The sequence below is a fragment of the Castor canadensis genome, chromosome 7 (assembly GCF_047511655.1).
Source record: "Castor canadensis chromosome 7, mCasCan1.hap1v2, whole genome shotgun sequence".
Classification (NCBI taxonomy): Eukaryota; Metazoa; Chordata; class Mammalia; order Rodentia; family Castoridae; genus Castor; species Castor canadensis.
In genome coordinates, this window is record NC_133392.1 from 156,663,798 (window position 1) to 156,678,673 (window position 14,876).

Here is a 14,876-nt window from a genome sequence, read left to right on the forward strand (position 1 = left end):
AGGGGGGGTAGGGGTGAGCCATGCTGAGGTCACCAGAGCTGTGGCAGATGCTTCCTCAAGAGGCAGACATGACCTGTCATCCTGGCACACACGTGCAGGACGAGAAAGAACATACTCTCACTCTGAGGCCGAAGCTCCATGTGTCAGAGGCCTCCTTTCTGGGGCATGGGCCTAGTAGCAGAGCCATGCTGACACTTCTGAGTCTGTGCGTGCAGCTGGTGGGAGGCAGGATGACCAAGGAGACCTATGCCCCAGCACAAGCCCAGTAAAAACAGGCACTGGACCAGCCCCACGCCAGCCCTCGCCCTTGCTGGCTGTTACCTCCTCTTACAGGTGGAGTCTTGGCTGCCTGTCCTGTTCTGGGCTGAGGACACGGAGCCCCACTGAGTGGAAAAGCCCAGGAACAGTGAGAATCCACTCACTACAGCAGCCTTGCAGACTGCAGGAGCCCCAGTCTGTCCCTCCAGCCAGCCCAGTGGTGGTTGCTGTTCAAATCCAAGCTCTTCACACTACAGGCCAGCCTCCTCCTGTCTTTCTGTCTGGTCCCTGTCTTCCTTTCTCCAAATTCCAAAGGCACCTTTGCTGGGTCAATCAGACCTGCAGTCTCCTAGCTCTGGACTCTGCAGGGACACTGCAAAGAACTCAAATGGGAGGGAGGGTGGCGGATGCACAGGTGAGAGGGCCACAGGTAACTCTAACCATCACGTTCTTTATCACCCAGGTGGAGCTACCAGAAAGTAAAGAGGGAGACCTGGTCTCCCAGCCCTGCACAGACTGACCAAGTCCAGGCAGCAGAGAGAGGGGCAGGCAATGTCTGCTGGCCCTGCTTAGAGGTGGTGGTAGCAGCGCCCACCCACTCCACACTTTTAGCCTTTTAGCACCAGATGTGCCACCCATCTGCAATGAGTGCACTCTTGTCAGGGCCTCAGAAACACATAGGCTCAGAACATCCATGTCCAAGCCCCTGCGGGGGACCAGGCAGAGACATCCAGAAAGACTAAGGAGAGTTTCCTGAGACCCAGGAAGGGTCACTGCTGGGGGCCAGGACCTCTTCTCTCCTAGAGGGAAGAACCCAGGACCTTCTGAGTGGTGTCCTTCAAGGCCCAACTCAGAAGTCCTATCTGGCCTCCCGCCCCTCACCCACCTCCCACAGCACTGCCAGACTGCACTCCCCATGGTGGAGTCTGTTGTACCCCCAACATCTGTTAATCTATGAGGTATCAGAGAGCAGAGGCTAGGTCTGTGCCATCCCACAGCCTGCACAGAGCTTCTAGCACTAAATACACCTTCAAAGAGGAAAGGAGAGAAAGCCAAAGTATAACCAAGGGAAGGTGGAAAGGAATGAAAGAGGAATGACAAGGAGAAATGACAAGTGGAAAGAGAAAGAGACAGAACTTCTGCCTCATCACAAGGTCTAAATGCTCAGAGTTCACCCATCTGGCCAGGTACACACCTCCAGGACCCCCTGCAACTGCAGAAGGTAGGCACAGGGCTGAGCTGGACATGATCACTGCTCTGGTGACACTGTTGAGTGGTGCCAAGCCTGGAAGCTGAAGCCACACTGCTGTCCCCAGGACTGGGCTCCACCATGCCTGCTAGAGACCTTGCATACATCACCAAACCTCATCTGTAAGGAGGCCAGTAATTGTTCCCAGCTCATATGGGTGCTTGTGGCAGCAGGCGGTAGGGTAGGGGCACTAAGGACACAATAAAAACTAGTTTATATTATTATAGGTAAGAACCAATGCTTTAAATGTAGTTGGTGCTCAAAAATGTAGTAACCTCTCAAAATGCCAGAGCCCAAAGTGACCTTAGCTGCCACCACCTACAAAACTCACTCATTCCACACATGTGGAAATGACCAGGTAGAGGCAGAGATAAGCCGAACACTCAGGTCTCCTAACCAAGGTGGACACCACTCATTCAGTATTTATTCAGTACTTCCAAGGTGGGTGTCCTCCTGGGAGAGACAGTAAGACAAAGACAACACCAAGGAGGACAGTGGTGGGAGGTCTGTGGCACCATGAGATTGTAATGGGCGGTGGGTCTTGAATGATGATCAGCCAAGACCCCTGGGAGCCTCCCAGGCAGGGGGCCTGCTTGTGCAAGTTCAGAAGTGTGTGAAGCCCTCACACAGCTCTGATAATCTCCACCACACTCGTGTAAATCCCAGGGTAACTTCTAGCATTTATTACCTGCCAATTATTTCAAGTGTCTGTGCCAGGTGTATGTCACTAGACCAAACACCCCCTATGGACAGCAACGATGATTTGGGCTCTGCCACCAAGCACCCTGCAGTTGGCTCAGTGCAGAGTGGGCGACACACAACAGGCCCTGGAAGGAGACCACACACCAGCGGAAAGCCTCCCTTCGAGCTAGGCTGCCCACACACAAAAGCCCGGCTGCCGCTCTAGCCTGCAGGGCCTGGCACACGGCCAGACACCAGGCAGGCAAGGCTCAGTCCAAGATGCTGCACAGTGCACAGCCACTCACACACCTCCTGCATCCACAGTCTCCTTCATGATGATCTCCACCCGCTCCACGTGGTGCCGGTTCCAGAGGCCATCCAAGGCTTTGCGGTTCTGGTCCCGGAAGGGCAGAATCTGAGCCACAGCCTGTCAGGGAGGAAGACTGGTCATGCCGGAGATTCTTCTTGGGAGGTGGCAGGGGCCCGGGCTCCAAGGGCTCTAGACCTCTATTCCCTGCTCAGGGGAGAAGACGTTCTCTGAGCAATTGTTCTTGGGCTTCAGGGTTTCACAGCCCACGAAAGACTCCTAGAACTTATAAGTGACCCAAACAGAGTTACCAGCCAAGAAAGAACATATTTAAAATTACTCATCTCCCATAACTATGAGTTTTTAGTAAAGATATTTTCATGCCAAAAATGTCGCAAGAAAAGCCTTCAAATTGAATACATTCTGTATTTCTCCTCATTTTGCAATCAACAAATAAAAACCTCACCAGGCCTGGCCCTGGTCTGGGGACCCCTTTTTGGAACTATTACTATGGCAATTGCATAGGATTGGATGGAACTGGATGGAAAGTCACATCTTTGCCCTAGAACACTACCTGGTATCTGATATGTGCCCTGGATTAGCAGCCTGGGTACCAGAGGACACAGGTGCAGTGTTCTCTCTGCTGGGTTGCTGAGTCAGAACCCTACCTTCTAATAAAAGAAAAATGAAAAAAAAAAAAAAAAAAAAAAGAACCCCACCTTCCCAGGGTTCTGAGGCCTGAGCAGAGTGAATTGGCCACTGACTCACATCCAGGAGGTCACCCCAAGCTCCTGCCTCTGGGCCCGGCTGAGATGCCTGGGCTCAGGGTCCTACTGCCCCATAGAGATCTTGTTGCCAGCCTTTTGCTCAAAGCAGAATTCAGGAAGCAAGCGACGTTGGAAGAAGGCAGATGGGTACAAAATAGGCTGAATCTAATTCTCATGACATCCCCATAGGGAAACCAGGTCCAGACACCAGAATTTCTTGGCCACCTCTGGTGGAGGGAGCAGGGCAACACTGAGGAATGAGAGTCAGGAACAAGGCTGGAGACACACAAAGAACTAGAAGCTGTACTTACAGACAAGGATCAGCAGTCCTGCCCATTGCTCACTGGTTTCTCTTGCCATAGCACCTCCTGCCCACCTGCAGGGAGATCTCGAGGGCTCAGAGTTCCCAATGCCCTCAGGCGACGTGGCCCTGCTGATGGGGTCCACTGGCAGCCAACACACCCCAGCCTTGGGAGGCTCTGAGTTGTAGCTCACCTGCTTTCCCAGGTAATGGTCCACCCGGTACATCTCCTCTTCTTGAAAAAAACTTCCTAGTTCTGTGGCTAGCTGCTGGGCTGAGCGGTGATCGTGGCCAAAGGGCTTTTCAAGGACAACCCGCAGCCAGGCGCCTGGGCCTGGCCGGCAGCTGCTGTTGATGCTACGGGCAATGTCTGCATAGGCAAAGGGCGGCACCGAGAAGTAGAAAATCCTGCCGGCCTCTCGGAGGCCTTCCCGCTGGACCTGTGCCTCAATGTCCTTGCTCAGAGTCTGATAGTGTTCATCCGTCTTCAGTTGTCGGTACTGGCTCAGCTGCAGGAACTGCTCCTTGAGTTTGCCACAGTGACCAGGTGCCATGTCCTTGGGGCAGGAGAGGGATTCCAGGGCCTTGGCCATGAGCTCTTGGCCCTGCTGGGGGGGCGTCAGGGCGGCTCCATGGAAGCTAAAACTATAGCCCTTCCCTGCCTCATCCAGGTACAACTGGAACAGCCCCTGCCACAAGTATTTCTTAGCCAGGTCCCCAGTTGCTCCCAGCAGGATTATGGAGACATGTCCCTGGAGTGCCTGGGCTTGCAGGCAGCCCAGAAGGGCCATGCACACAGCCACTGTGAGCATCTTCCAAGTGCCTGAGTGCCTGGGATGCATGCAAAGACAGACAAGGAACAAGGAAGAGTCAGACATAGTTCAGGTAGCTGTGATGTGGAAGCAAACGTGTCAAGCTATCAAATTGTTTCCTGTCTGGTGACAAACAGCCACCTTTCTTGGGAAAATGTCATAGTCCTTTGGCATTCCTCTCCTTCCTTGGCAGCTAGGCCTCTGTACCAGGAAGTCAATGGTAGGGAGGCTGTCCTGCAAACAGATATTATGCCTGGGAGAGATTCTGCTGCTAGGAGCATGGGAAAGTAGCACAAGACACAAGGAGCCCCACAGGATTGAGAAGGGGACCTGTCCACTTTGCAAATGCAGCCAGTCTCATCTGTGAGCACAGTCGTCTAGACCAGCAGGGCAACCCTAGTCCAGGAATGGTAGCAGACCCCCCAGGTGATGGCTGAAACTGTGAGAAGAGGTGATATCTCCTCTCACCTCTCCCTTGGCTTTCTTCCATGTCTACTGGACTCTACACAGAACTGCTACTAATAATGACTGGCACAGTGATTTAAAACAGACTCTGAGCTAGGAGTGTGGTTCAGTGGTAAGGCACTTGCCTAGCATGTACAAAGGCCCTGGGTCCAATCCCCAGCATCATGCACACACACACTCACACACTCATACACACACACACACCACACACACACACACACACAAATAACCTACTCACTGCCTGAGTGTGAATCCCAGCTCAACTCTTTAATAATTGGACACTTATTATTATTATTATTTTGGGGTTTGAACTCATGGCTTTGCGCTTGCAAAGCAGGTGCTCTGTTGCTTGAGCCACACCTCCAGTCCATTTTGCTCAGGGCAGAGCCCACCACCTTGTAAGCACCATGTGCACAGAAACTTCTTACTGCAGAAGAGCAATAGCAGCAAACACAGAATGCTTGCATGTGCCTATCACTGAACCAAGTATATTTTTCTTTTTGAGACAGGGTCCCACTATGTAGCCCAGGCTGACCTCAAACTTGAAATCCTCTTGCCTCAGTCTCCTGAGGCATTATAGATATGCACAACCATGCCCAGCCTGAACCATGTACTTCTATGCATTGCAACAAATCCCATGGAATTCAGACAAGAGCCCTGAAAAATCATGCAGGGTGTGTTCTGTTACAGTTTGCCCTTTTGCAGATGGAAAGGCTAAGGCTCTTTCCTGAATAATGGATAATGGACCCATAATATGAAAATGGGAAGCTGGGACATGAGGCTTTCTGGCTCCTAGGCAACTGTATGCCACCAATTCTGAAAGGCAAGCATGTCATCAGGCTGGTTTCTGCCTGATTTGAGGCAGCTTGCACATCTGAGAGGCTTGTAGCCTTGGACAGGCCATGTACACATCAGAGTACTTGCTGTTTCTGGCCTTCTGTTCTGGTCAAGGTCATAGGGCCCAGTGTGTGCTGGTTTGCACCCTGAAGCAAATTTCCCACTGGGACCAGACTTTGGGGAAAGGGCACAAGGAAGTAAGGAGGAAAGAAACATGGTTGGCATCATGACCATGGGAAGTAGATGGTAGAAAGGAGGCCCAGCCTGGTGGTGGGAGAGTGAAGGGGGAACTAAGGGACTGACTGAGTACCCTCACAGAGGAGGCAGAGAGGATTGGCAGAATCTGCCTCCACACTGGGGGTGGGGGCGTACTGTGCTTATGCAGAGAGGGAGATCAGATTTAAAGAGAAGACTGAACATGTGAATGGCCCCACTGAGCCAGCCAGCTTATTAGCCACCATCCCCACACAGAGGGGACCAAATCTGCCTCTTGGCCCTCCCCTACCCTTCCTTTGCATCTTCCTTGTTTCTCTGGAGATCCAGTCCCAAGATGGCCTGGCAATAGCCACACCAAGTCAGAGGCCCAAGAACAATGTCTGGGATGGTGTCCACAGGATGCTGACATTTTCATTCATCCAAGGACCACCTGAGTGGCCCCCAGCCTTCCTCTCCTGTCTCTCTGTATCTGCACTCACTCCCAAATAAACATATGGACCACAGGCCCATTCTTTCTCCTGCTTGCCAGTCCTGTCTTTGGACCTCCAGTGTTTCCTTCTCAACTGGAAATAGCCTGTGCCCAGAGGGAAGAAAAAGCTGCAAGGTCAGTACTGGAGAGAGGCAGGCAGAAACCTGAAGCCCAGAGAACAGCCTGGAAAGGGGGGAAGCGCCAGCTGGCAAGCCATGTTTCAAACTCCTGATCAGTCCTGGAAGACAGGGCTCTGGATGTGCCCGGCACGGGGAGCTAGGGGACCTTACAGTGCCTGATGGAAGGTGCGGGGGAGTCCAAGACCCAAGGCCAGCACCTGTACCCACCCTCCAAGACTGTGGACCACCAGGTGCCTGGCTCTCTGCTAAATCCTATTCCTCCCTGACTGCATGCCAGGCTGCAGTCCTCCTTATCAGCCCTGTTCCCATCAGGGTTCAGGTCAGCTGTCCTTATCTCTGCTTATGTTCCCAGCACTCCTGTAAGCACCTGCCGTATCGGGTATTTCAACACAGTTGCTTACACTGTGGTTGCTGAACACCTAGGGAACAAGTCCTTCCTAAGTCAGTTTGGGTGGCAGGCCTGTGCATTTGCTTTACTCAAACTTTAATGGGTATTTGCATATCCTGGGGATCTTTTTAAAGTGCAGATTCTGGTAAAGAAGGCCAGGGGAGGAGCCAGATGTGCCTGCTCCAAGGAGCACAATTTGGTGGCAAGACTCCGGAATGCTGAGCAGGGCATCTGAATCAAAAGGCCCACAGCACATCAAGACAGTGCAATGCTGACTCAGTAGGTTCAGGGCAGACCAAACAACCAGGAACGGTTTAATTCGCCCATCTTCCTGGAACAACTGGCTACTAACTACTGAACCAGATAACGCCTATGTTAACCAGGGTGACTTTGTTATACTGCCTTAGCACCTCACAATAACAACAGGCAGGTTCTGGGCTGATTCTCACTTTACTGACAAGAAAGCTGAGCAAGTGGCATCAATTGTGAAGTCACACCCCAGCCCTCCTTGCTGCACTACCCAGTTTCTTTAGTCAAGAGAGGATTGTGCCAGGGGTCCCAGGAGCTACGTCCAGCTGTAGGACCTCAGCAAACCACTTAGTCGGTTTGAGTCCCGGTTTCTTCATCTATGAAACAGGGCTGATCCCACCAACCTGAAGGGCGGAGGCTTGTGAGGTTTAACTGTGATGAGGCATGCAACAAAAACAGACAAAAGCTGGGCGCTGGTGGCTCTTCCCTGTAATCCTAGTTACTCAGGAGGCGGAGATTAGAAGGATCATGGTTCAAAGCCAGCCTGGGCAAATAGTTCTTGAGACTCTATCTCGAAAAAACCAATCACAAAAAAGGGCTGGTGGAGTGGCTGAAGGTGTAGGCCCTGAGTTCAAACCCCAGTATTGCAAACAACAGCAACAAAAAGACAAAAATGCTAGACAAATGTTAACACAGTGAATTAAGCGTGCACCCAAGGGTGCATGATACCACTACTATCTAAGGGGAAGACTAGTCTCTTGGGCTACAGAGCCAACCTTGCAGATGGCCCTGGAGCACAGATCTACTTCACACTCCACTCCAATAAACACCTGCAGTGCCAGGAGCAGGAGAAAGGCTGGCATGGTTAACCTCCAGTTAAGGTAGGAATGGGACCCTCGTCCTGCAGCAGAGGTGTAGTACAGGGAAGCTCTGGCATAGCTCCCTGCGGTCCCTCCCAGTCACCCTCATGCTGTAGATAGAGGCTGTGTGTTTGAAAGGTTTTTTCTGAAGAACTTTTTGCTTGAGAGAACCAGGCTGGGAAGTAAATCTACCAAATTTGCAGAGAGCCAAAAAGCACGGCCATATAGATCCAACTATGAATTTTCTTCTCTTGTTTTTTAATTAAGAAATCAGTAAGATACCCTTGGTAAACAGTTGTGACGCTACAGGACAGAAAAGCCAGGATCTTCGGAACTGGAAAGTGTGGTCAGTCTTGTCTAGTACCTGCCCTAAACAACTATATAACCTTGAACCTGGCTGGGCCTCAGCTTCCTCAGCTTGGAAATGAAGCATATCCCAGATATTTTACTGCCCCTCAGTTCTATGCTTCCCAAGGAAGGGAAGTCTCTGCCCTACCATCAGAGAGATTCAGGAAAGTGCTTAGAGCCCTATACCAACACAGTAGGGCCAGGAAATCCAGAGCTAAATTACGATGGAGCTGCTACCTGAGTGTGGAGAAGTTAAGACTCTTTGAGTTATATCCTAAGAGTGAGGTGGATACAGTTTCATGTGCAACAATTCTTATTCAAGAAACTGGCCAGGAGATAGTGTAATGGCTGAAGCAGGAGGATGGTTAGATTGAGGCCAGTCTGAGCTACACAGTGATAAAAAAAAATAGTAATAATAAAAAGGAAGGAAAGAAATATGAAGAGAGAAAAGAAGGAAGGAAGGACAGAGGGAGAAAGGGAAGAAGGGAGGGAAGAAGGAAGAGAGGAAGGAAGGGAGGAAGGAAGGGAGGGAAGGAGGGAGGGAGGGAGGGAGAGAGGAAAGAAGGAAGGAAGGAAGGAAGGAAGGAAAGAAGGAAGGAAGGAAGGAAGGAAGGAAGGAAGGAAAGTAGCCAGAAATGCATTCACTACAAAATCCAAGGACCTCTTCCAGGGACAGGCACCAGGCACTGCTCTGCCAGGATCATGGTACAGTTAGGACTGACTGGGCACAGTGACTCAGTCCAGGACATCATTGGCTGCCCAACTCTGAGTCTGAGAGGTCATCCAGGGGAGACTCACCTGTTAGACAAGGGCCCTGCTAACATCCCAGAAAGGGGAACCCTTACTTGGCTGGCCAGGGGGTCTGGATCAGAACCTGGCTCTAGTCTTTGTTTTCACCCATGTGGGAAAGGTATGCGTCTGGCCAGACTCACACAGCTGTGCCTCATCAGGCCAGCACAGGCAGAAGCAGTCTGTGCCAGAGCTCCAGCAGCAGAGCAGTGTCTGGTCAGCCATAGGAGGAAGCAGGGCTGGCCCTTTCTGCCCAGCAGAGCAGGGGTGGGAGGAAGGAGCTGGGAGGGAAAGGTCAGTGGCTGCTGCTGGCGCCATGTTCCCTTTCCAGCCCCATGGACGACACTGCTTCTGTGTGTGAGGCAGGAAGAGGGAATGTCCTTTAAATCACAACCCATAAGTTTGGAAGAACATTGGAGGAAAACAAGAATCAAACTAAAGTTCACTTTAAACTGAAGCCAACCCTAGTACTTTCCCTGCACACTTCCTCTCTTGTCCTGGTCCACCTGTGCCAAAGGCATCCATGCAGCCCCAAGTCCAAACTCTGCAGTCAGTCAACTTTGATCTGTGTTCATTCCCCTCAGGACCAGACAGGAGACAAAAGCTTCCAGATGCAGCTCTGGGGTCCTTACCGAGCTGAGACCTCTCACTCCTACTTCCTCTGTAGGTACCAGTTGTGGGTGGCCAGAAACAGTGAAGGACTACACCCACTTCATAACTGCATACAAGAATCAATCACTAAATTTTCAGGTCAGTTGTTAAACACAGCTATTACTAAAAATAGAATTATATAAATACATAATTAAGTTAGATTAAAAATTAAGGTAATAATCAAAAGTCATTGCCTCCTAATCATTTGACCACTTTTTTCACTCTCATCTATGCTTTTTATAGTTCTTGTATCTGTAAGGGGGAGATATTTCATATTAGTGTGCTAGAACCTGGCCAACGGGAATATTTATACCACAAATATTGACAAAGGCTATGAATCAGGTCCCCACTGCAATACCAACCCATGCAGAACCGACTGTTAAACATTTACCGGCCCAGAGCTGAACTTTCCACACAACTTCAGACAAGTTCAATCAACTGCACTGAGTTAGCCTCCCTACCTGCTTCAAGTGCAGTTCCCCCAGCCTCCATCCTTCCAGGTGATCACGTCGCAAACCTTGGGATGGTCAGATCTCTTGGCAAATCCTATAGTATCTATCTTCAAAATTTATTTAGGATACAACTGCTCCTCATCACCTTCTTCCACTCCACCATGGTCTCTGTCTGGATTACTTGGGAACCTCCCTCGTGACCTCCTGCATTTACCTCTAGTCCCTAGGGAGCTGAGCTCAGGGATCACGGTGACCTTCAGGGTCTACACATCTCACCCTCCTGCCCATCCCTCTGATCTCTTCTTCTCATCTGCCCCTCTTCAGACTCTAGCTGCTCATTCTTCTGCCTCAGCGCCTTTGTACTCACTGTGCTCTCTGCCTGGCCTACTTTTCCCAGCAGTGGTCCACCTGATTACTCCCTCATTCACCTTAGCTCTTTACTGAGCCATCAATAGCTCAGTAAGGCTTTCTCAGGGCACTTCAATAAACTGTAAACCAGCCACCTCCATCTCACACCCTCAGCCCTCCTCTCCTGCCTTATATCTCTCTGTAGAGCTATCACTTTCTAACATACCCTATGAAAACTACATTTATCTTGCTTATTGTCCACCACTCCTTCCCTCCCCTGCCCCAGAAGGTAAGTCAGGGAGGAGGCATAGGATTCTTCTTTGTTTTGTTTCCTAAAGTAGTTCCATTACCCAAAGCATGCCTAGCACACAGAGGACACTCTAGAAGCAGTTGCTGAAGGAACTAAATCAACAAATACATCTGAATGACTGCATGGAGGAAAAAGCTCCGATGGTGATTTTGGGCATCAGCAGCTGCTTATTACTTGTAACAAAATGTTAAGTAATAAGAGCTATTTATTGAGCACTTAGCCATATGCCAAACGCTAGGCTATGACAGGCATCATACCCTTTAATCCTCACCACAAGCCATGAGGTAGGTACTACTGTGACCCCATGTTCAGCAGTGAGTAGAGAAGAAAGAAGGCTTACAAGGCAGAATAACTTCCCGAGGGGGCCAGACAGCTTAGAGAGGACAGGATGTGAGTATGGCAGTCCAGATGGAAAGTTAGCTTCCCTCCTACTGTAGAATGTGTGGTTATATCTCCAAATGGCAAAACTGTAATCACTGTCTTGGTGTAGATAATGGTTCTGCTCCTCTCCAAGACTGGACCAATAGGGGTTTTGGCTGGACAGGCTAGTTCTCTCACACAAACTAGCCAGTGGGCAGCAGCTCTGCTCCAGGACACAGCTGCTCTGGCCACACATCCACTTTGCCTAACAGTGATTCCCCCTCCCTCCTTCTGACATTAAAAAGCTCTGGTAAAATCTGGAAGGCCCTCAGGTTAGTTTCTGGAGAGCTGGCTAAGCGAGAGAGCCTTGGATTCAACTCTTAGCCCTGTCTCTGAGCAGCTGGGTGACCTCCGACAAGTTATTTAACCTTTGTACCTTAACCACAGAGTGGGAAAACAAGCCGATGAGGAGATAAGGGGAGTATGGCACTTATGGAAATGCTTGGCAAGCAGTAAGCACTCAAAAAGTGTCAGTTCCACCTCTGCACATCACCAGCATGAACAAGGCGCTTCTTACCACCTTCTCGGAATGCCTGTAAAACCAATAAACCATCTCACAACAGAAAAATATGCTAAGGAGGCAGGGTGGGGTGTGTACAGCAATAATCACAGCTATTCCAGAGACAGACATAAAGAAGATCACAGTCTGAGGCCAGCTCAGGTAGAGAGCATAAGACTGTATGGGAAAAAGAAATTAAAAGGACTAGGGTGTGACTCAAGTGGCAGAGAAAGGCTCTGAGTTCAATTCCCAGTATTCAGAGGAGGAGGAGAAAAGCAGCAGCAGCAAAGGAATGGCTCATGACAGCTTATTGGACCTGCAATCATAGTGATGAAAAAGGGATCCGATGCTGGGATCTTTGCACTCCCTTTGAGTTTCTCATGTGGCAGGAAGAGTAAAGAATAAGGAATGGGTCTGTAGCTCAGTAGTAGACTGCTTGGCCAGCATGCATGAAGCCCTGGGTTTGATCCTCAGAACTGCCAAAAATAAATACATACATACCAAAGAATAAAAAGAGTAAGCTCTAACTCAGGCTTAGGGTTGCCCTAAGCTCTTTGCTTAATTGCTCTGGGCTGTAAAGCAAGGACATTTCGCCTTGTTCAAACAGATGACCAAAGGAAACTTTCCCTTTCCCTGTGTTTGCTCACAGGTTTCCCTTTTAAATGACCCAGAACTATCCACAGAATAACAGTAACTTAAACTCTACTCTTTGGGTAAAAACAAATTCCTGCCTATACTCACTATGGCTTTGTGTTGAGCCATCATGTATTTCAAAGAAACCGTTATGCCAAAAATTCTCAAAAATAAGCCCTACTCAACAGCTAGGAGACATGGCTCCCACTTGTCAACCCAGCTTCGCAGGAGGCTGAGGTTGGGAGGATTGTGGCTTGAGACCAGTCACAGCAAAAAGTTTATGAGATTCCATCTCAATAGAAAAAGCTGGTAGTGATGGAAAATGGTGATCCACACCCACTTAGCAAAAAGTGAGACTCTATCTCAAAAATAACCACAGCAAAAAGGGCTGGAGGCACTGTTTAAGCAGTAGAGCACCTGCCTAGCAAGCTTGAACCCTGAGTTCAAACCCCAGTACTGAAAAAAGCAAAACAAAACGAAACAAAAACCACCCCAAATCCTCTGCTCATGCTAGACGCAGCACTCTTATCTTGGGTGTTTCCAAAATTCACTAAAAGATTAGCCTCACAAACTCAAAGACTTTATCATGCACCGCTGCAGAGACTGTAGAACGTAGTCTAGACTATGTCCAATCTGTCATGTTACCCCCCACGAGCCATGCTCTGGGGATGGGGGTGGGGGGAGTGCAACGATCTTAGCCTTAAGATGTCTCCAGAGTTCTCGTTTCTGGCTAAGCATTCAAGACTGTGCAGAGACCCAGCGAGGTTTACCTCTGGAAAATCACTCACTGGGTGGTGTGTTGGAAACGCTGTCTGAAACCCGAGAGCACAGGCCAAAGCTTAAGCAGTGGGAAAGCTCGGGGCTCCCACGCATCGGATGTCGTTCCGGGAAGCCTAAGGAATGGGGCGCGTTGGGCCCCCTGGGAGGAGCCTGGCCGCCTTCTAGTGACCGGCCACCAAACCGCACCGAGCCCTCAGGCTCTGTGGACGGTGGCGATTCCTTTATTCTGCGGAAGGAGGGCACGGGCGCGGAGTCTAAGAGGCGACAGCGGGCGGGTGGGTGGCGACTCCGGCGAGCACAGTGCCTGGGGATCCCTGCTACCTCCTTGGCCAGGCTCCAGGCCGGCTGGCTGACCGTCGGGTTATAAATAACTCAGCTGGAGAGCAAGCGGGGGCGGGGGTGGCAGCTTACTTCATCTCGCTCGGTAGAGCCCGCAGCTCCTCCGGGAAGTGGCCGGGGCGAGCGGGCTGGCGGGCAGGGTTCGCTCCCGGGGGCTTTCGGGCCTGCGACCCCGGCTCACGCCTCCTCTTCCGCAGGGCCACCGCCCCAGCAGGTGCGTGCGTCACGCGGGCCCGCGCCTCACCGGCGCTCGGATTGCGCCGGGGCGCTCGGGAAGGGCTCAAGGCCAAGTCCAGCCCTGCGGCCGCCCCGCGCCTGCCCGGCCCCCTCGCCCCACAACCTGAGATGCCACCGAGGGTCAGGGCAAGCGGGGACAGGGCCCAGAGGCCAGACTTCAGACCACCGCAGCCCCGCACCCGCTCACCCCGGGGCCAGGGGCGCGCGCAGTAGGGCCCAGGAGGAGGCGCGCGCAGTGGGGCGCGGAGCGAAACGCGCGCGCGCGCGGCAGCAGCCTGGCGTAGGGCGCGCGGAGGGGGCGGGGACATGGGCGGCCACGCCCCGTGGCTCGCGCTCGCCTGCGAGGAGGCGGGGCCTTCTTCCCCGGTTAGCGTGGGGCGGTTGAACTTGAGCGCCCGCCCCGCCTGCCTTCGCAGCTCTGTTCCCCTCCTCGGGTCCTTCTGCTGCCGGAAATGCGCGTGTGCCCCCAAAAGATGCCAAGGGAGGTGGTTGTCTCGTCGGGAGATCCCGGGAGTCGGGTTGCTGGCTCCTCCTGGGATCTGGATCAGGATACCTGACCTCCCCAGGCCTTGTTTTCCCCCATTGGTAGAAGGAGCGTCCAAAGAAGTTCAGTGTCGACCCCGTTTCCAATATCTAGAGATAGTGAGTTAAGTGTTGGAGTACACGCGCTTGTCACGCCCCATCAAACAGCTCCACCTCACTCACACCTCATCATTAGGTGGCATTGACACCTGACTGCATCTTCACAATGAAAATCATGGGAGCACCCGCCTCGGGCTGTCTGGCGGATAGTAAGACCTAGTAAAAGGCAGCTTGTACCTGTGGCTGTAGGAAAGACGGGAAATGGAATAAGATCGTCTCTGGAGGGTAACAGGTGTTTAAAGTTGGATCTCAGCACTCTGTGGGTGATCATTTCCGTCCTCCATCCGCTCCTCTCCATTACTGTGCAGTATGCACCCTGCCCCAATCTCATGCCCACTTCTTCACCCTCTGTCAGTGCCTGTGGTGGCCCTTGCCATTGAAGAGGTGGCTGCTTCGTCCCTAGGTGGCCCTTTCTCTTATCAGAGCCCA

General features: G+C 51.5%; 1 protein-coding gene across 3 annotated transcripts in view; it reads right to left on the minus strand.

Annotated features, from left to right (window-relative positions):
- Positions 1-14,063, minus strand: part of H6pd (hexose-6-phosphate dehydrogenase/glucose 1-dehydrogenase) — a 29,224-nt gene extending 15,161 nt beyond the window's left edge. The window contains exons 1-3 of one of the 3 annotated variants that reach the window (XM_020157502.2): positions 13,641-14,063; positions 3,758-4,394; positions 2,498-2,615 (exon numbers count right to left, since the gene is read on the minus strand). In XM_020157502.2, coding sequence (XP_020013091.1) covers positions 2,498-2,615; positions 3,758-4,394; positions 13,641-13,645 — 760 coding nt within the window. In that variant the 5' untranslated portion in view covers positions 13,646-14,063. The other 2 variants (XM_074081425.1, XM_020157501.2) reach the window with 2 other exon arrangements.
- Positions 14,064-14,876: the final 813 nt, after the last annotated feature.